Below are 21,517 nucleotides of genomic sequence, written 5' to 3' on the forward strand. Positions count from 1 at the left end.
ACATAACATGCTATAAGTCTGTATCAAATGCTATCTAAGTCTAATAAGTGCTGTCTAAGGGGGTAGGGTAAGTGCTATGGGCCATGGTGGAGTCTGAAAAGGTGGGTTTTCAGACTACGGCGGAAGATTGGGAGTGATGCTGCAGTTCTGACTGCAACGGGGAGTGCATTCCACAGTTTTGGAGCCAGAAGGGAGAAGAGTTTGGGACGTGTGGAGCGTTGTCCCGGCGTTTTTAGTGAGGGTACTTCCAGCTTCCCTGCATTGGCTGATCTGAGTGCGCGGGAGGGTTTGTAGGGTTCAATCATACTTGCAAGATATGGGGGAGCCATACCTCTGGTTGCTTTGAATGCCAGCATCAGAGTTTTGTATTCTGTGCGGGCAGCGACCGGGAGCCAGTGCAGGGAGCAGAGAAGGGGGGAGACATGTGAGAATTTTGGCTGGTTGAAGACCAAGCGAGCTGCGGCATTTTGGATCAGTTGGAGAGGCTTAAGTGCACATGCCGGTAGGCCAGTAAGGAGGGCGTTACAATAGTCGAGTTTTGATAAGACTGTTGTCTGGATTAGGAGCTGGGCTGACTCCTGGGTGAGGAACGGTCTGATTGGCTGATTCCTGGGTGAGGAACGGTCTGATTGGCTGACTCCTGGGTGAGAAACGGTCTGATTGGCTGACTCCTGGGTGAGGAACGGTCTGATTGGCTGACTCCTGGGTGAGGAACGGTCTGATTGGCTGACTCCTGGGTGAGGAACGGTCTGATTGGCTGACTCCTGGGTGAGGAACGGTCTGATTGGCTGACTCCTGGGTGAGGAACGGTCTAATTGGCTGACTCCTGGGTGAGGAACGGTCTAATTGGCTGACTCCTGGGTGAGGAACGGTCTGATTGGCTGACTCCTGGGTGAGGAACGGTCTGATTGGCTGACTCCTGGGTGAGGAACGGTCTGATTCGTCGAGCACTGACCTGACGGAGATCTACTAAGATCGAAACTTGTCGTTTATTCAATAAAGTAATTCTTTACCAAAATAATGGTGTGTGTGTCCTTTACCTCCTTTACCTCCTTTACCTCCTAATACCTCCTTATACCTCCTTATACCTCCTTGTACCTCCTTCCATGATTCCCTTATTGGCCCTGCACCCACTGTAGAGGTGTCTTATTGGCCCTGCACCCACTGGATAGGTGTCTTATTGGCCCTGCACCCACTGTAGAGGTGTCTTATTGGCCCTGCACCCACTGTAGAGGTGTCTTATTGGCCCTGCACCCACTGTAGAGGTGTCTTATTGGCCCTTATACCTCCTTCCATGATTCCCTTATTGGCCCTGCACCCACTGTAGAGGTGTCTTATTGGCCCTGCACCCACTGTAGAGGTGTCTTATTGGCCCTGCACCCACTGTAGAGGTGTCTTATTGGCCCTGCACCCACTGTGGAGGTGTCTTATTGGCCCTTATACCTCATTCCTTGATTCCCTTATTGGCCCTGCACCCACTGTAGAGGTGTCTTATTGGCCCTGCACCCACTGTAGAGGTGTCTTATTGGCCCTTATACCTCCTTCCATGATTCCCTTATTGGCCCTGCACCCACTGTAGAGGTGTCTTATTGGCCCTGCACCCACTGTAGAGGTGTCTTATTGGCCCTGCACCCACTGTAGAGGTGTCTTATTGGCCCTGCACCCACTGTGGAGGTGTCTTATTGGCCCTGCACCCACTGTAGAGGTGTCTTATTGGCCCTGCACCCACTGTAGAGGTGTCTTATTGGCCCTTATACCTCCTTCCATGATTCCCTTATTGGCCCTGCACCCACTGTGGAGGTGTCTTATTGGCCCTGCACCCACTGTAGAGGTGTCTTATTGGCCCTGCACCCACTGTGGAGGTGTCTTATTGGCCCTGCACCCACTGTGGAGGTGTCTTATTGGCCCTGCACCCACTGTGGAGGTGTCTTATTGGCCCTGCACCCACTGTAGAGGTGTCTTATTGGCCCTGCACCCACTGTGGAGGTGTCTTATTGGCCCTGCACCCACTGTGGAGGTGTCTTATTGGCCCTGCACCCACTGTAGAGGTGTCTTATTGGCCCTGCACCCACTGTAGAGGTGTCTTATTGGCCCTGCGCCCACTGTAGAGGTGTCTTATTGGCCCTGCGCCCACTGTGGAGGTGTCTTATTGGCCCTGCGCCCACTGTAGAGGTGTCTTATTGGCCCTGCACCCACTGTGGAGATGTCTTATTGGCCCTGCACCCACTGTAGAGGTGTCTTATTGGCCCTGCGCCCACTGTGGAGGTGCGTGTAAATAGGTATGCTCTGAAATGTCGTCATTTAGCACACCAGTGTTGACGTCGTCGACTAAAACTATGACGGAAAATGTTCGTCGACTACCTTTCTTCACTGAATAAAAACATAAAACTAAGCTATGACTAAATGTAAGACAAAAAATATTGACAATTTACTCAACAAGTACAAAGTAAATGTTAGTACACTAACCTGGTTGGGTTCCTCTGACACCACACTCTTCCACACTCCCCGGGGGGTCTTCCATCTGTGGACGCTGGCCAGGGTGGCCTGGTTCAGCTCCACGCAGAACTACAACAGAATAAAGGCCTGGTTCAGCTCCACAGAGAACTACAACAGAATAAAGGCCTGGTTCAGCTTCACAGAGAACTACAACAGATTAAAGAACTACAACAGAATAATGAACTAAAACAGAATAAAGACCTGGTTCAGCTCCACAAAGAACTACAACAGAATAAAGGCCTGGTTCAGCTCCACGCAGAACTACAACAGAATAAAGGCCTGGTTCAGCTCCACAGAGAACTACAACAGAATAAAGGCCTGGTTCAGTTTCACAGAGAACTACAACAGAATAAAGGCCTGGTTCAGTTTCACAGAGAACTAGAACAGATTAAAGAACTACAACAGAATAATGAACTACAACAGAATAAAGACCTGGTTCAGCTCCACAAAGAACTACAACAGAATAAAGAACTGCAACAGAATACAGAAATACAACAGAATAAAGAACTACAACAGAATAAAGAACTGCAACAGAATAAAGAACTACAACATAATAAAGAACTACAACAGAATAAAGAACTACAACAGAATAAAGACAACATTATAATCTGTAGGCCAGTGGTTCCCAAAGTGGGGTCCGGGGACCACCAAGGGTACCTGAGGGAGTTCCAGGGGGTCCCCAGCTAAATGATAGTTTGGAAAGTCACGCGCACGCGCGCACTAGGGTTTAATATTTTCCCGGATTTGGCTCATTTTAATTCCCGGGAATTTGCGGACCTTTTCCCGGGCTCCCGCGGGAATTCCCGTCAGAAAAAAAAGAAAAAAAGTGCCCACCAAAATGCATTTATATGTATAGATACTTCATATGTTCAATAGAATAGTGATATTTTTTGGTTTAAAATGTTTTATTTGAACGAAATATGAACATATAGCCTACAATAAAAGTGTTAAATTAAAATATTAATAACGTTATAGGCCTACTACGCTATTCAGAAAAAGGGACACAGGCGTTTGCACTAATGTGACTAAGCACGGGGGGAAAAATAAACGACCTCACGTCTTTCACATAGATACCTTAGCTATGGTCTTTCACCCTTTGAGCATGCAGTGGGTCCCCTTCTCCGCTGCAGAGAATGTGATCATCCTGCTTTGTACTTTATGAAAAGTCCGATTGGGTGTTAAATTAGCCAGCACGTCCAGTGCACAGCACACTGATTATTAGAGAGAGAGAGCGAGAGAGAGAGAGAGAGATGGAGAAAGAGAGAGAGAGAGAGAGAGAGAGAGAGAGAGAGAGAGACGCTGCGTGCTGGTGGTTATTATAAAACAAATTGTAGCCTACTCATCTTTGTTTGTGTTCCGTTTCACGTTATTGCTGCACACATGCAGGCAAAAGCAAAAGGGGGTTTAGAAGTGACAATGTCCATCACAGGGAAAGGAAACTCCTCGCTCCGTCCGTAAAACACACAATTCTCACAGAGTGACTGATTAGGCTAATGATTGACAGGTGCAGCAGCTTTGGGAGCGTGCCTGAAGATGTCTGTCAGACATTCATATTTTGCTAAAGTGTATATAAACTCTGTAGGCCCTATCTGATTAATTGCGGGAGGATGCAGGATTCGCGGGGTCCCACTGATTTCATCTTGACCGGCCGTGCCTGCCCGGCCGCAGGTAGGCTATTTAAATACCGCCCGCGCCGCCAACATTTACGTTGGATCCCGCTGGCTCCAGTTCCCATTGCAGCCCTCGAGTGTAATCCATAATTCCATATAAATATCATCAAACATGTTTCAAAATGATGGGAGGGTTCAGATTGGACATTTGATCACTCATAGATAAGGGGAAAGAACGCGCACTGTCTGGGGCCGGTTCTAGGGGGGGGGGGGGGCAGGGGTGGGCATAGCCCACCCAAACGTGCGTCCTGCCCACCAAATGTGGGTTTGACACCCCACCCGCGCCGGCGGAGTCGCCTCCCTTACAATTCTGTCTGCCCACCTGAGTGGGGCTGGCTAAATACGGCCCTTTAAACCCCTTTAGTGTAATTTCCCTACAAGAAAAAAAAAACTCCGGGACGACGGGTCCCGAAGAAATTTCCGGGCGGGAAATTGCGTGCCCTATGCCCGGGAGAACCGAAATCCCGGGATCCCGGCATTAAACCCTAGCGCGCACACACACACACACACACACACACACACACACACACACACACACACACACACACACACACACACACACACACACACACACACACACACACACACACACACACACACACACACACACACACACACACACACACACACACACACACACACACACACAGATAATAGCGACAGCACTCTATTATTGTGGCAGGACCAACTGTCAGTGGCGTGCCACCTCTGCCCTGCTAAGCAAATCATAATCACCATGGAGCAATTTAAACCTGGCAGCCAGTTTGAAAAGCTTGGGTGGGGGGATTTACACTGGTGGTGGTGGGGGGGGGGGGGTTGGGGGGGGTGGCTTACACTGGTGGGCGGGGGGGTATTGGGATGAATTGCTTGCCAATAGCACTTTAGACAGAATTCAAACAGCCTCATAATTCACGCTGGCTTTGAGGCAGAGTGCAGCCGCAGCACCCCATCCTGTGCTGTCCTCCTCTGCTCTGCTCTGCGCTGCGCTGGGCTGCGTTGGCGCGATGCCCATCCAGGCACCCTGTGCTGTCCTCCTCTGCTCTGCGCTGCGCTGCGCTGGGCTGCGTTGGCGCGATGCCCATCCAGGCACCCTGTGCTGTCCTCCTCTGCTCTGCGCTGCGTTGGCGCGATGCCCAGACACCCAGGACATCACCCAAAGGCTGATTTATTCTCTGTCCTAACGCGGTGGTAGAAACGAAAAACTACACTACTCTCTGGTTGTGTTGCTTACATATTATTAAACTACACTACTCTCTGGTTGTGTTGCTTACATATTATTAAACTACACTACTCTCTGGTTGTGTTGCTTACATATTATTAAACTACACTACTCTCTGGTTGTGTTGCTTACATATTATTAAACTACACTACTCTCTGGTTGTGTTGCTTACATATTATTAAACTACACTACTCTCTGGTTGTGTTGCTTACATATTATTAAACTACACTACTCTCTGGTTGTGTTGCTTACATATTATTAAACTACACTACTCTCTGGTTGTGTTGCTTACATATTATTAAACTACACTACTCTCTGGTTGTGTTGCTTACATATTATTAAACTACACTACTCTCTGGTTGTGTTGCTTACATATTATTAAACTACACTACTCTCAGGTTGTGTTGCTTACATATTATTAAACTACACTACTCTCTGGTTGTGTTGCTTACATATTATTAAACTACACTACTCTCTGGTTGTGTTGCTTACATATTATTAAACTACACTACTCTCTGGTTGTGTTGCTTACATATTATTAAACTACACTACTCTCTGGTTGTGTTGCTTACATATTATTAAACTACACTACTCTCAGGTTGTGTTGCTTACATATTATTAAACTACACTACTCTCTGGTTGTGTTGCTTACATATTATTAAACTACACTACTCTCTGGTTGTGTTGCTTACATATTATTAAACTACACTACTCTCTGGTTGTGTTGCTTACATATTATTAAACTACACTACTCTCTGGTTGTGTTGCTTACATATTATTAAACTACACTACTCTCTGGTTGTGTTGCTTACATATTATTAAACTACACTACTCTCTGGTTGTGTTGCTTACATATTATTAAACTGCACTACTCTCTGGTTGTGTTGCTTACATATTATTAAACTACACTACTCTCTGGTTGTGTTGCTTACATATTATTAAACTACACTACTCTCTGGTTGTGTTGCTTACATATTATTAAACTACACTACTCTGGTTGTGTTGCTTACATATAATTAAACTACACTACTCTCTGGTTGTGTTGCTTACATATTATTAAACTACACTACTCTCTGGTTGTGTTGCTTACATATTATTAAACTACACTACTCTCTGGTTGTGTTGCTTACATATTATTAAACTACACTACTCTCTGGTTGTGTTGCTTACATATTATTAAACTACACTACTCTCTGGTTGTGTTGCTTACATATTATTAAACTACACTACTCTGGTTGTGTTGCTTACATATAATTAAACTACACTACTCTCTGGTTGTGTTGCTTACATATTAGCGGCATTTCCACAAAAAGAACAAATAAGCGCCCCATTATGCAGAATACTTTAACTTATTACTTTACTTTATTACTAAGCATCCGAGGTATAGCGTATCTCTGCCACACAGGAGGAGGGGGGGGGGGGGGGGACACGTGTGGACTTCAATAGCCTTTAGTTCACGTGGTAATGTGTTGTCCAGGTGAAGGTTAGGCTATATGTGACCAGATTTGACTGAGGACCTGCCGTCGCGCAAATTACAGCTTTTCACCAGAGGAAAAGCACAGGCAGACTCTTCACATACTAGACTAGAGCATGTCTGAAATAAGTGTCGGAGCTGAAATCAACATGTAAATATGAAATATTAAAAAAAAAATCCAATGGCAGTCCCTCAGTCAAATTTAGTCACATATAGCAGAGTGTAGGAGAGTAGTGACACGCTTTGATCTCGCCGCAAAGCGGGTGCCTATGGGCTATAGTTCCACACATTGCTCCTATGGCTGGAACTATCCCATTGAGACAAAGCGGGTGCCTATTAGGCTATAGTTCCACACATTGCTCCTATGGCTGGAACTATCCCATTGAGACAAAGCGGGTACCTATGGGCGATAGTTCCACACATTGCTCCTATGGCTGGAACTATCCCATTGAGATAGAATGAGCACTTCCGCATTCCATTGTTACAGTGGGAGTCAACGCTAGGGTCGCCACTCTCTTACTATATTACTCTGGGCTATAGTTAAGAGCGGTTATGTCCTTCGGTGACTAAGGTGCGTGCCGTGTGTGGGAGGGAATAATGACGGTATATCCTCCAATTAAAAAAAAAAAAACTACAACACACCACTGGTATGCAAAATAATGCTTCTGTGCTACCCATTTATAACATATGAACTTGGTCCTGGGTGTTACTAATAGAAAGGACGGTGAACTTGGTCCTGGGTGTTACTAATATAAAGGACGGTGAACTCGGTCCTGGGTGTTACTAATAGAAAGGACGGTGAACTTGGTCCTGGGTGTTACTAATAGAAAGGACGGTGAACTTGGTCCTGGGTGTTACTAATATAAAGGACGGTGAACTTGGTCCTGGGTGTTACTAATAGAAAGGACGGTGAACTTGGTCCTGGGTGTTACTAATAGAAAGGACGGTGAACTTGGTCCTGGGTGTTACTAGTAGAAAGGACGGTGAACTTGGTCCTGGGTGTTACTAATATAAAGGATGGTGAACTTGGTCCTGGGTGTTACTAATATAAAGGACGGTGAACTTGGTCCTGGGTGTTACTAATAGAAAGGACGGTGAACTTGGTCCTGGGTGTTACTAGTAGAAAGGACGGTGAACTTGGTCCTGGGTGTTACTAATATAAAGGACGGTGAACTTGGTCCTGGGTGTTACTAATATAAAGGATGGTGAACTTGGTCCTGGGTGTTACTAATATAAAGGATGGTGAACTTGGTCCTGGGTGTTACTAATATAAAGGACGGTGAACTTGGTCCTGGGTGTTACTAATATAAAGGACGGTGAACTTGGTCCTGGGTGTTACTAATATAAAGGACGGTGAACTTGGTCCTGGGTGTTACTAATATAAAGGACGGTGAACTTGGTCCTGGGTGTTACTAATATAAAGGATGGTGAACTTGGTCCTGGGTGTTACTAATATAAAGGACGGTGAACTTGGTCCTGGGTGTTACTAATATAAAGGACGGTGAACTTGGTCCTGGGTGTTACTAATAGAAAGGACGGTGAACTTGGTCCTGGGTGTTACTAATAGAAAGGACGGTGAACTTGGTCCTGGGTGTTACTAATATAAAGGACGGTGAACTTGGTCCTGGGTGTTACTAATAGAACGGACGGTGAACTCGGTCCTGGGTGTTACTAATATAAAGGACGGTGAACTTGGTCCTGGGTGTTACTAATAGAAAGGACGGTGAACTTGGTCCTGGGTGTTACTAATAGAACGGACGGTGAACTCGGTCCTGGGTGTTACTAGTAGAAAGGACGGTGAACTTGGTCCTGGGTGTTACTAATATAAAGGACGGTGAACTTGGTCCTGGGTGTTACTAATATAAAGGACGGTGAACTTGGTCCTGGGTGTTACTAATATAAAGGATGGTGAACTTGGTCCTGGGTGTTACTAATATAAAGGATGGTGAACTTGGTCCTGGGTGTTACTAGTAGAAAGGACGGTGAACTTGGTCCTGGGTGTTACTAATAGAAAGGACGGTGAACTTGGTCCTGGGTGTTACTAATAGAACGGACGGTGAACTCGGTCCTGGGTGTTACTAGTAGAAAGGACGGTGAACTTGGTCCTGGGTGTTACTAATATAAAGGACGGTGAACTTGGTCCTGGGTGTTACTAATATAAAGGACGGTGAACTTGGTCCTGGGTGTTACTAATATAAAGGACGGTGAACTTGGTCCTGGGTGGTACTAATATAAAGGACGGTGAACTTGGTCCTGGGTGTTACTAATATAAAGGATGGTGAACTTGGTCCTGGGTGTTACTAATATAAAGGATGGTGAACTTGGTCCTGGGTGTTACTAATATAAAGGATGGTGAACTTGGTCCTGGGTGTTACTAGTAGAAAGGACGGTGAACTTGGTCCTGGGTGTTACTAATAGAAAGGACGGTGAACTTGGTCCTGGGTGTTACTAATAGAAAGGACGGTGAACTTGGTCCTGGGTGTTACTAATATAAAGGACGGTGAACTCGGTCCTGGGTGTTACGGTGAACTTGGTCCTGGGTGTTACGGTGAACTTGGTCCTGGGTGTTACGGTGAACTTGGTCCTGGGTGTTACGGTGAACTTGGTCCTGGGTGTTACGGTGAACTTGGTCCTGGGTGTTACTAATATAAAGGACGGTGAACTCGGTCCTGGGTGTTACTAATATAAAGGACGGTGAACTTGGTCCTGGGTGTTACTAATATAAAGGACGGTGAACTTGGTCCTGGGTGTTACTAATATAAAGGACGGTGAACTCGGTCCTGGGTGTTACTAATAGAAAGGACGGTGAACTTGGTCCTGGGTGTTACTAATAGAAAGGACGGTGAACTTGGTCCTGGGTGTTACTAATATAAAGGACGGTGAACTCGGTCCTGGGTGTTACTAATAGAAAGGACGGTGAACTTGGTCCTGGGTGTTACTAATAGAAAGGACGGTGAACTTGGTCCTGGGTGTTACTAATATAAAGGACGGTGAACTCGGTCCTGGGTGTTACTAATAGAAAGGACGGTGAACTTGGTCCTGGGTGTTACTAATAGAAAGGACGGTGAACTTGGTCCTGGGTGTTACTAGTAGAAAGGACGGTGAACTTGGTCCTGGGTGTTACTAATATAAAGGACGGTGAACTTGGTCCTGGGTGGTACTAATATAAAGGACGGTGAACTTGGTCCTGGGTGTTACTAATATAAAGGACGGTGAACTTGGTCCTGGGTGGTACTAATATAAAGGACGGTGAACTTGGTCCTGGGTGGTACTAATATAAAGGACGGTGAACTTGGTCCTGGGTGTTACTAATATAAAGGACGGTGAACTTGGTCCTGGGTGTTACTAATATAAAGGACGGTGAACTTGGTCCTGGGTGTTACTAATAGAAAGGACGGTGAACTTGGTCCTGGGTGTTACTAATATAAAGGACGGTGAACTTGGTCCTGGGTGTTACTAATAGAAAGGACGGTGAACTTGGTCCTGGGTGTTACTAATAGAAAGGACGGTGAACTTGGTCCTGGGTGTTACTAATAGAAAGGACGGTGAACTTGGTCCTGGGTGTTACTAGTAGAAAGGACGGTGAACTTGGTCCTGGGTGTTACGGTGAACTTGGTCCTGGGTGTTACTAATATAAAGGACGGTGAACTTGGTCCTGGGTGTTACCAGTAGAAAGGACGGTGAACTTGGTCCTGGGTGTTACTAATATAAAGGACGGTGAACTTGGTCCTGGGTGTTACCAGTAGAAAGGACGGTGAACTTGGTCCTGGGTGTTACTAATATAAAGGACGGTGAACTTGGTCCTGGGTGTTACGGTGAACTTGGTCCTGGGTGTTACTAATATAAAGGACGGTGAACTTGGTCCTGGGTGTTACTAATATAAAGGACGGTGAACTTGGTCCTGGGTGTTACTAATATAAAGGATGGTGAACTTGGTCCTGGGTGTTACTAGTAGAAAGGACGGTGAACATGGTCCTGGGTGTTACGGTGAACTTGGTCCTGGGTGTTACGGTGAACTTGGTCCTGGGTGTTACTAATAGAAAGGACGGTGAACTTGGTCCTGGGTGTTACTAATATAAAGGACGGTGAACTTGGTCCTGGGTGTTACTAATAGAAAGGACGGTGAACTTGGTCCTGGGTGTTACTAGTAGAAAGGACGGTGAACTTGGTCCTGGGTGTTACTAATATAAAGGACGGTGAACTTGGTCCTGGGTGTTACTAATATAAAGGACGGTGAACTTGGTCCTGGGTGTTACTAATATAAAGGATGGTGAACTTGGTCCTGGGTGTTACTAATATAAAGGACGGTGAACTTGGTCCTGGGTGTTACTAATAGAAAGGACGGTGAACTCGGTCCTGGGTGTTACTAATATAAAGGATGGTGAACTTGGTCCTGGGTGTTACTAGTAGAAAGGACGGTGAACTTGGTCCTGGGTGTTACTAATATAAAGGACGGTGAACTTGGTCCTGGGTGTTACTAGTAGAAAGGACGGTGAACTTGGTCCTGGGTGTTACTAGTAGAAAGGACGGTGAACTTGGTCCTGGGTGTTACTAATATAAAGGACGGTGAACTTGGTCCTGGGTGTTACTAATAGAAAGGACGGTGAACTTGGTCCTGGGTGTTACTAATATAAAGGACGGTGAACTTGGTCCTGGGTGTTACTAATATAAAGGATGGTGAACTTGGTCCTGGGTGTTACTAGTAGAAAGGACGGTGAACTTGGTCCTGGGTGTTACTAGTAGAAAGGACGGTGAACTTGGTCCTGGGTGTTACTAATATAAAGGATGGTGAACTTGGTCCTGGGTGTTACTAATATAAAGGACGGTGAACTTGGTCCTGGGTGTTACTAGTAGAAAGGACGGTGAACTTGGTCCTGGGTGTTACTAGTAGAAAGGACGGTGAACTTGGTCCTGGGTGTTACTAATATAAAGGATGGTGAACTTGGTCCTGGGTGTTACTAATATAAAGGACGGTGAACTTGGTCCTGGGTGTTACTAATAGAAAGGACGGTGAACTTGGTCCTGGGTGTTACTAATATAAAGGATGGTGAACTTGGTCCTGGGTGTTACTAATATAAAGGACGGTGAACTCGGTCCTGGGTGTTACTAATAGAAAGGACGGTGAACTTGGTCCTGGGTGTTACTAATAGAAAGGACGGTGAACTTGGTCCTGGGTGTTACTAATATAAAGGACGGTGAACTTGGTCCTGGGTGTTACTAATATAAAGGACGGTGAACTTGGTCCTGGGTGTTACTAATAGAAAGGACGGTGAACTTGGTCCTGGGTGTTACTAATATAAAGGACGGTGAACTTGGTCCTGGGTGTTACTAATAGAAAGGACGGTGAACTTGGTCCTGGGTGTTACTAACATAAAGGACGGTGAACTCGGTCCTGGGTGTTACTAGTAGAAAGGACGGTGAACTTGGTCCTGGGCGCTGGGTGTGTTACCAGCCTGTATGAACACACTACACTGCATACAGTTAACAGCCAGGACGATATTTATAGCATGAAACACCAGAGACAGAGAAGATGAGGAGGAGGCCTCCTGTTCTCAGGAGGAGGAGGAGGAGGAGGAGGAGGAGGCCTCCTGTTCTCAGGAGGAGGAGGAGGAGGAGGAGGAGGAGGCCTCCTGTTCTCAGGAGGAGGAGGAGGAGGAGGAGGAGGAGGAGGAGGAGGCCTCCTGTTCTCAGGAGGAGGAGGAGGAGGAGGAGGAGGAGGCCTCCTGTTCTCAGGAGGAGGAGGAGGAGGAGGAGGAGGCCTCCTGTTCTCAGGAGGAGGAGGAGGAGGAGGAGGAGGAGGAGGCCTCCTGTTCTCAGGAGGAGGAGGAGGAGGAGGAGGAGGAGGAGGAGGCCTCCTGTTCTCAGGAGGAGGAGGAGGAGGAGGAGGAGGAGGCCTCCTGTTCTCAGGAGGAGGAGGAGGAGGAGGCCTCCTGTTCTCAGGTCACACACACATCAGAGACACATCAGAGACACATCAGAGACAGAGAAGATGAGGAGGAGGCCTCCTGTTCTCAGGTCACACACACATCCATCCCAGCTCAGGAATAGAACTCAGTCGCATGCATGGTGGGAGCCACACACACACACACACACACACACACACACACACACACACACACACACACACACACACACACACACACACACACACACACACACACACACACACACACACACACACACACACACACACACACACACACACACACACACACACACACACACACACACACACACACACACACACACACACACACACACACACACACACACACACACACACACACACACACACACACACACACACACACACACACACACACACGTTGGATTGGGGGGTCAGTCCCTGCTTGGCACTCAGCATCATTGGGTTGGATTGGGGGGGTCAGTCCCTGCTTGGCACTCAGCATCAATGGGTTGGATTGGGGGGTCAGTCCCTGCTGAGTTACTGTGGTGGAGTACTTTGTATACTTTATAAATATTAAGTAAAACTACTTAGTTACTGTGGTAAAGTACTGTACCTTATCAAGAGCTTCTCTGTCCACTAGGTCTTGAACGGCCAGGAGCTTGATGCTGAGGGAGAGAGAGAGAGAGAGAGAGAGAGAGAGAGAGAGAGAGAGAGAGAGAGAGAGAGAGAGAGAGAGAGAGAGAGAGAGAGAGAGAGAGGGAGAGAGAGAGAGAGAGAGAGAGAGAGAGAGAGAGAGAGAGAGAGGGTCAAACAAGTGCTCATGAATTACCGTATTGACGACTCTGATTACAAAACGACCCACATTGTGTCAAAACTCGTTTGTGGAAAAAAATAACATTGAATGTCAAATAGTCTCTAGTCCCTGATTATAACACCTACAAAACACTGTTATAATAACAGGGTGGTGTTTATAATAGTGTTATAATAACAGGGTGGTGTTTATAATAGTGTTATAATAACAGGGTGGTGTTTATAATAGTGTTATAATAACAGGGTGGTGTTTATAATAGTGTTATAATAACAGGGTGGTGTTTATAATAGTGTTATAATAACAGGGTGGTGTTTATAATAGTGTTATAATAACAGGGTGGTGTTATAACGCTATTTTGACACGTTGTTCTAACACGTGTTTTCTGCAAGCGACACCGTCGTGAAAAAAATGTACACCAGGCTTCCTTCGCCCGTGCGTGCGTGCGTGCGTGCGTGCGTGCGTGCGTGCGTGCGTGCGTGCGTGCGTGCGTGCGTGCGTGCGTGCGTGCGTGCGTGCGTGCGTGCGTGCGTGCGTGCACCACACAGGTCTTCACCGCAGTACACCTGTATGGGCCGAGACGCACCAGACATGACTCATCATTCCTCCCTGAGGGAGAGACTCTAAACTTCTCATTGATGTGTGAGCAGTAGTGAGTACTTCTCATTGATGTGTGAGCAGTAGTGAGTACTTCTCATTGATGTGTGAGCAGTAGTGAGTACTTCTCATTGATGTGTGAGCAGTAGTGAGTACTTCTCATTGATGTGTGAGCAGTAGTGAGTACTTCTACTTGATGTGTGAGCAGTAGTGAGTACTTCTACTTGATGTGTGAGCAGTAGTGAGTACTTCCCATTGATGTGTGAGCAGTAGTGAGTACTTCACATTGATGTGTGAGCAGTAGTGAGTACTTCTACTTGATGTGTGAGCAGTAGTGAGTACTTCCCATTGATGTGTGAGCAGTAGTGAGTACTTCACATTGATGTGTGAGCAGTAGTGAGTACTTCTACTTGATGTGTGAGCAGTAGTGAGTACTTCTCATTGATGTGTGAGCAGTAGTGAGTACTTCTACTTGATGTGTGAGCAGTAGTGAGTACTTCTCATTGATGTGTGAGCAGTAGTGAGTACTTCTCATTGATGTGTGAGCAGTAGTGAGTACTTCTCATTGATGTGTGAGCAGTAGTGAGTACTTCTCATTGATGTGTGAGCAGTAGTGAGTACTTCTCATTGATGTGTGAGCAGTAGTGAGTACTTCTCATTGATGTGTGAGCAGTAGTGAGTACTTCTCATTGATGTGTGAGCAGTAGTGAGTACTTCTACTTGATGTGTGAGCAGTAGTGAGTACTTCTACTTGATGTGTGAGCAGTAGTGAGTACTTCTCATTGATGTGTGAGCAGTAGTGAGTACTTCTACTTGATGTGTGAGCAGTAGTGAGTACTTCTCATTGATGTGTGAGCAGTAGTGAGTACTTCTACTTGATGTGTGAGCAGTAGTGAGTACTTCTCATTGATGTGTGAGCAGTAGTGAGTACTTCTACTTGATGTGTGAGCAGTAGTGAGTACTTCCCATTGATGTGTGAGTAGTAGTGAGTACTTCCCATTGATGTGTGAGTAGTAGTGAGTACTTCCCATTGATGTGTGAGTAGTAGTGAGTACTTCTCATTGATGTGTGAGCAGTAGTGAGTACTTCTCATTGATGTGTGAGCAGTAGTGAGTACTTCTACTTGATGTGTGAGCAGTAGTGAGTACTTCTACTTGATGTGTGAGCAGTAGTGAGTACTTCTACTTGATGTGTGAGCAGTAGTGAGTACTTCTCATTGATGTGTGAGCAGTAGTGAGTACTTCTCATTGATGTGTGAGCAGTAGTGAGTACTTCTACTTGATGTGTGAGCAGTAGTGAGTACTTCTACTTGATGTGTGAGCAGTAGTGAGTACTTCTACTTGATGTGTGAGCAGTAGTGAGTACTTCTACTTGATGTGTGAGCAGTAGTGAGTACTTCTACTTGATGTGTGAGCAGTAGTGAGTACTTCTACTTGATGTGTGAGCAGTAGTGAGTACTTCTACTTGATGTGTGAGTAGTTGTACTCAGACTCTACACTGCACTGCAGTGGACAGCCGGTGTTGCCAGAGTTTGTGAGAGAAATAAGCAACCAGGCCTATGAAAACAAGCTCAAAATAAGCCACGCACGAGCACTTCATAAACCTACAGTATATATGCATCTGCTATCTGAAAACAGCAGATCTAGAGAGACAGAGAGAGAGAGAGAGAGACAGAGAGACAGAGAGACAGAGACAGAGACAGAGAGAGAGAGAGAGACAGAGAGACAGAGAGAGAGAGAGAGACAGAGAGACAGAGAGACAGAGAGAGAGAGAGAGAGAGAGAGAGAGAGAGAGAGAGAGAGAGAGAGAGAGACAGAGACAGAGACAGAGACAGAGACAGAGACAGAGACAGAGACAGAGACAGAGACAGAGACAGAGACAGAGAGAGAGAGAGAGACAGAGACAGAGAGACAGAGAGACAGAGAGACAGAGAGACAGAGAGACAGAGACAGAGACAGAGACAGAGACAGAGACAGAGACAGAGAGAGAGAGAGAGAGAGAGAGAGAGAGAGAGAGAGAGAGAGAGAGAGGCTTTACAAGCCAATAAACATGTATGTGTTCATATCGTCCAGTGGTTTTCCAGTCCACTGGTCAGCAGTAATAAAAACAGAATGAAGTGCAGAGCCATATAAAGACCCCCCGACACCCTCCAGCCTCCACCTCTCTGGTCCCTGAACTCCACCTAGTCAACATCCACCTCTCTGGTCCCTGAACTCCACCTAGTCAACATCCACCTCTCTGGTCCCTGAACTCCACCTAGTCAACATCCACCTCTCTGGTCCCTGAACTCCACCTAGTCAACATCCTCCTCCATCTGGTCCCTGAACTCCACCTAGTCAACATCCACCTCTCTGGTCCCTGAACTCCACCTAGTCAACATCCACCTCTCTGGTCCCTGAACTCCACCTAGTCAACATCCACCTCTCTGGTCCCTGAACTACACCTAGTCAACATCCACCTCTCTGGTCCCTGAACTCCACCTAGTCAACATCCTCCTCCATCTGGTCCCTGAACTCCACCTAGTCAACATCCACCTCTCTGGTCCCTGAACTCCACCTAGTCAACATCCACCTCTCTGGTCCCTGAACTCCACCTAGTCAACATCCTCCTCCATCTGGTCCCTGAACTCCACCTAGTCAACATCCTCCTCCATCTGGTCTCTGAACTCCACCTGGTCAACATCCTCCTCCATCTGGTCCCTGAACTCCACCTAGTCAACATCCTCCTCCATCTGGTCTCTGAACTCCACCTAGTCAACATCCTCCTCCATCTGGTCCCTGAACTCCACCTAGTCAACATCCTCCTCCATCTGGTCTCTGAACTCCACCTAGTCAACATCCTCCTCCATCTGGTCCCTGAACTCCACCTAGTCAACATCCTCCTCCATCTGGTCCCTGAACTCCACCTAGTCAACATCCACCTCTCTGGTCCCTGAACTCCACCTAGTCAACATCCTCCTCCATCTCTCTGGTCCCTGAACTCCACCTAGTCAACATCCACCTCTCTGGTCCCTGAACTCCACCTAGTCAACATCCTCCTCCATCTGGTCCCTGAACTCCACCTAGTCAACATCCTCCTCCATCTGGTCCCTGAACTCCACCTAGTCAACATCCTCCTCCATCTGGTCTCTGAACTCCACCTAGTCAACATCCTCCTCCATCTGGTCTCTGAACTCCACCTAGTCAACATCCTCCTCCATCTCTCTGGTCCCTGAACTCCACCTAGTCAACATCCTCCTCCATCTGGTCCCTGAACTCCACCTAGTCAACATCCTCCTCCATCTGGTCCCTGAACTCCACCTAGTCAACATCCTCCTCCATCTCTCATGGTCCCTGAACTCCACCTAGTCAACATCCTCCTCCATCTGGTCCCTGAACTCCACCTAGTCAACATCCTCATCCATCTGGTCCCTGAACTCCACCTAGTCAACATCCTCCTCCATCTGGTCCCTGAACTCCACCTAGTCAACATCCTCCTCCATCTGGTCCCTGAACTCCACCTAGTCAACATACTCCTCCATCTGGTCTCTGAACTCCACCTAGTCAACATCCTCCTCCATCTCTCTGGTCCCTGAACTCTACCTAGTCAACATCCTCCTCCATCTCTCTGGTCCCTGAACTCCACCTAGTCAACATCCACCTCTCTGGTCCCTGAACTCCACCTAGTCAACATCCTCCTCCATCTCTCTGGTCCCTGAACTCCACCTAGTCAACATCCATCTCTCTGGTCCCTGAACTCCACCTAGTCAACATCCACCTCTCTGGTCCCTGAACTCCACCTAGTCAACATCCTCCTCCATCTATCTGGTCCCTGAACTCCACCTAGTCAACATCCTCCTCCATCTATCTGGTCCCTGAACTCCACCTAGTCAACATCCACCTCTCTGGTCCCTGAACTCCACCTAGTCAACATCCTCCTCCATCTGGTCCCTGAACTCCACCTAGTCAACATCCTCCTCCATCTGGTCCGTGAACTCCACCTAGTCAACATCCTCCTCCATCTGGTCTCTGAACTCCACCTAGTCAACATCCTCCTCCATCTGGTCTCTGAACTCCACCTAGTCAACATCCTCCTCCATCTCTCTGGTCCCTGAACTCCACCTAGTCAACATCCTCCTCCATCTGGTCCCTGAACTCCACCTAGTCAACATCCTCCTCCATCTGGTCCCTGAACTCCACCTAGTCAACATCCTCCTCCATCTCTCATGGTCCCTGAACTCCACCTAGTCAACATCCTCCTCCATCTGGTCCCTGAACTCCACCTAGTCAACATCCTCATCCATCTGGTCCCTGAACTCCACCTAGTCAACATCCTCCTCCATCTGGTCCCTGAACTCCACCTAGTCAACATCCTCCTCCATCTGGTCCCTGAACTCCACCTAGTCAACATCCTCCTCCATCTGGTCTCTGAACTCCACCTAGTCAACATCCTCCTCCATCTGGTCTCTGAACTCCACCTAGTCAACATCCTCCTCCATCTGGTCCCTGAACTCCACCTAGTCAACATCCTCCTCCATCTGGTCCCTGAACTCCACCTAGTCAACATCCTCCTCCATCTGGTCTCTGAACTCCACCTAGTCAACATCCTCCTCCATCTGGTCTCTGAACTCCACCTAGTCAACATCCTCCTCCATCTGGTCTCTTAACTCCACCTAGTCAACATCCTCCTCCATCTGGTCTCTGAACTCCACCTAGTCAACATCCTCCTCCATCTGGTCTCTGAACTCCACCTAGTCAACATCCTCCTCCACCTGTGTGTGTGTGTGTGTGTGTGTGTGTGGGGGGGGGGGGGGGGGCTGGGGGGTTGAAGGCCTAGTTCATTTCGGCACGGCCCGCCGCTGTGTTCCAGGGACCCCCACCCAGAGTTAAAAACGTTCTGCTCTGAAATAATATATATATTCAAAGATTTGCGCCACGTTTTCAAGATTTTTCAAAAATAGCAGACCTACAAGCTCGAGTGCCGCGCTACGAGCTACGAGCTTGTAGATCTGCTATTTTTCAATAGCTAAAGTTTCAATTAATGCTTAAAACACCAAAAGGGGTTCCCGTCTGAACAGGTTCATGAACTCTACCTCCAAGAGCAGGAAATAATTTCACTGGTTTGTTAAGAGAAGCTCAACTCTGTTAAGAGAAGCTCAACTCTGTTAAGAGAAGCTCAACTCTGTTAAGAGAAGCTCAACTCTGTTAAGAGAGAAGCTCAACTCTGTTAAGAGAGAAGCTCAACTCTGTTAAGAGAGAAGCTCAACTCTGTTAAGAGAGAAGCTCAACTCTGTTAAGAGAAGCTCAACTCTGTTAAGAGAGAAGCTCAACTCTGTTAAGAGAAGCTCAACTCTCTGTTAAGAGAAGCTCAACTCTGTTAAGAGAGAAGCTCAACTCTGTTAAGAGAGAAGCTCAACTCTGTTAAGAGAGAAGCTCAACTCTGTTAAGAGAGAAGCTCAACTCTGTTAAGAGAGAAGCTCAACTCTGTTAAGAGAAGCTCAACTCTGTTAAGAGAAGCTCAACTCTGTTAAGAGAAGCTCAACTCTGTTAAGAGAAGCTCACCTCTGTTAAGAGAGAAGCTCAACTCTGTTAAGAGAAGCTCAACTCTGTTAAGAGAGAAGCTCAACTCTGTTAAGAGAGAAGCTCAACTCTGTTAAGAGAAGCTCAACTCTGTTAAGAGAGAAGCTCAACTCTGTTAAGAGAAGCTCAACTCTGTTAAGAGAAGCTCAACTCTGTTAAGAGAGAAGCTCAACTCTGTTAAGAGAGAAGCTCAACTCTGTTAAGAGAAGCTCAACTCTCTGTTAAGAGAAGCTCAACTCTGTTAAGAGAGAAGCTCAACTCTGTTAAGAGAGAAGCTCAACTCTGTTAAGAGAGAAGCTCAACTCTGTTAAGAGAGAAGCTCAACTCTGTTAAGAGAGAAGCTCAACTCTGTTAAGAGAAGCAAAGTAAGTTATAGGTTAAGACCTGGAACACATCTGTGTCACTTCAGACCAGAACCACTTAAATTAAACCATTACTTTATACTTTGGATATTAAAAAAAATACCAAACTTGTAGATCTGCTATTTTTGACAAATCGTGAAAATGTGGCGCAAATCTTTGAATGTATATTCTTTCAGAATTCTTTGCTTCTGTTGGGGGGGGGGGGGGGGGGGGTCCCTGGAACAACATATTTTCAGATGGGGGTCGGCGGCCAAATACACATAATTCTGGGGGTCCTTGACATGAAATATTGAGCACCACTGATATAGAAACATGAGGTATTTCAGAAAACTGTCAGGATTTAGAAGACATTTTTTAAATTTCGACGTCAGGCCTAAATGGGTTAATGTTGTTTAAAGTAATTTAATGCCATCAAACAAATAGGACCTTTCTGTGTGGATGTATGGGCTGACTGTCAGATAGGACCTTTCTATGTGGATGTATGGGCTGACTGCAGATAGGACCTTTCTGTGGATGTATGGGCTGACTGTCAGATAGGACCTTTCTGTGTGGATGTATGGGCTGACTGTCAGATAGGACCTTTCTGTGTGGATGTATGGGCTGACTGTCAGATAGGACCTTTCTGTGGATGTATGGGCTGACTGTCAGATAGGACCTTTCTGTGGATGTATGGGCTGACTGTCAGATAGGACCTTTCTATGTGGATGTATGGGCTGACTGTCAGATAGGACCTTTCTGTGGATGTATGGGCTGACTGTCAGATAGGACCTTTCTGTGGATGTATGGGCTGACTGTCAGATAGGACCTTTCTATGTGGATGTATGGGCTGACTGTCAGATAGGACCTTTCTGTGTGGATGTATGGGCTGACTGTCAGATAGGACCTTTCTGTGTGGATGTATGGGCTGACTGTCAGATAGGACCTTTCTGTGTGGATGTATGGGCTGACTGTCAGATAGGACCTTTCTGTGGATGTATGGGCTGACTGTCAGATAGGACCTTTCTGTGTGGATGTATGGGCTGACTGTCAGATAGGACCTTTCTGTGTGGATGTATGGGCTGACTGTCAGATAGGACCTTTCTATGTGGATGTATGGGCTGACTGTCAGATAGGACCTTTCTATGTGGATGTATGGGCTGACTGTCAGATAGGACCTTTCTGTGTGGATGTATGGGCTGACTGTCAGATAGGACCTTTCTATGTGGATGTATGGGCTGACTGTCAGATAGGACCTTTCTATGTGGATGTATGGGCTGACTGTCAGATAGGACCTTTCTGTGTGGATGTATGGGCTGACTGTCAGATAGGACCTTTCTATGTGGATGTATGGGCTGACTGTCAGATAGGACCTTTCTGGATGTATGGGCTGACTGTCAGATAGGACCTTTCTATGTGGATGTATGGGCTGACTGTCAGATAGGACCT

At 46.8% G+C, this 21,517-nt stretch overlaps 1 protein-coding gene across 1 annotated transcript in view; it reads right to left on the reverse strand.

Moving 5' to 3' along the window:
* Positions 1-21,517, reverse strand: part of eepd1 (endonuclease/exonuclease/phosphatase family domain containing 1) — a 79,674-nt gene that overhangs the window by 15,990 nt on the left and 42,167 nt on the right. Inside the window, 2 exon segments of the mRNA XM_079530705.1 lie at positions 2,467-2,565; positions 13,381-13,432. Of these exon segments, the coding sequence (XP_079386831.1) occupies positions 2,467-2,565; positions 13,381-13,432 (151 nt within the window).

This window comes from Electrona antarctica (genome assembly GCF_951216825.1).
Source record: "Electrona antarctica genome assembly, contig: scaffold_61, whole genome shotgun sequence".
Lineage (NCBI taxonomy): Eukaryota > Metazoa > Chordata > Actinopteri > Myctophiformes > Myctophidae > Electrona > Electrona antarctica.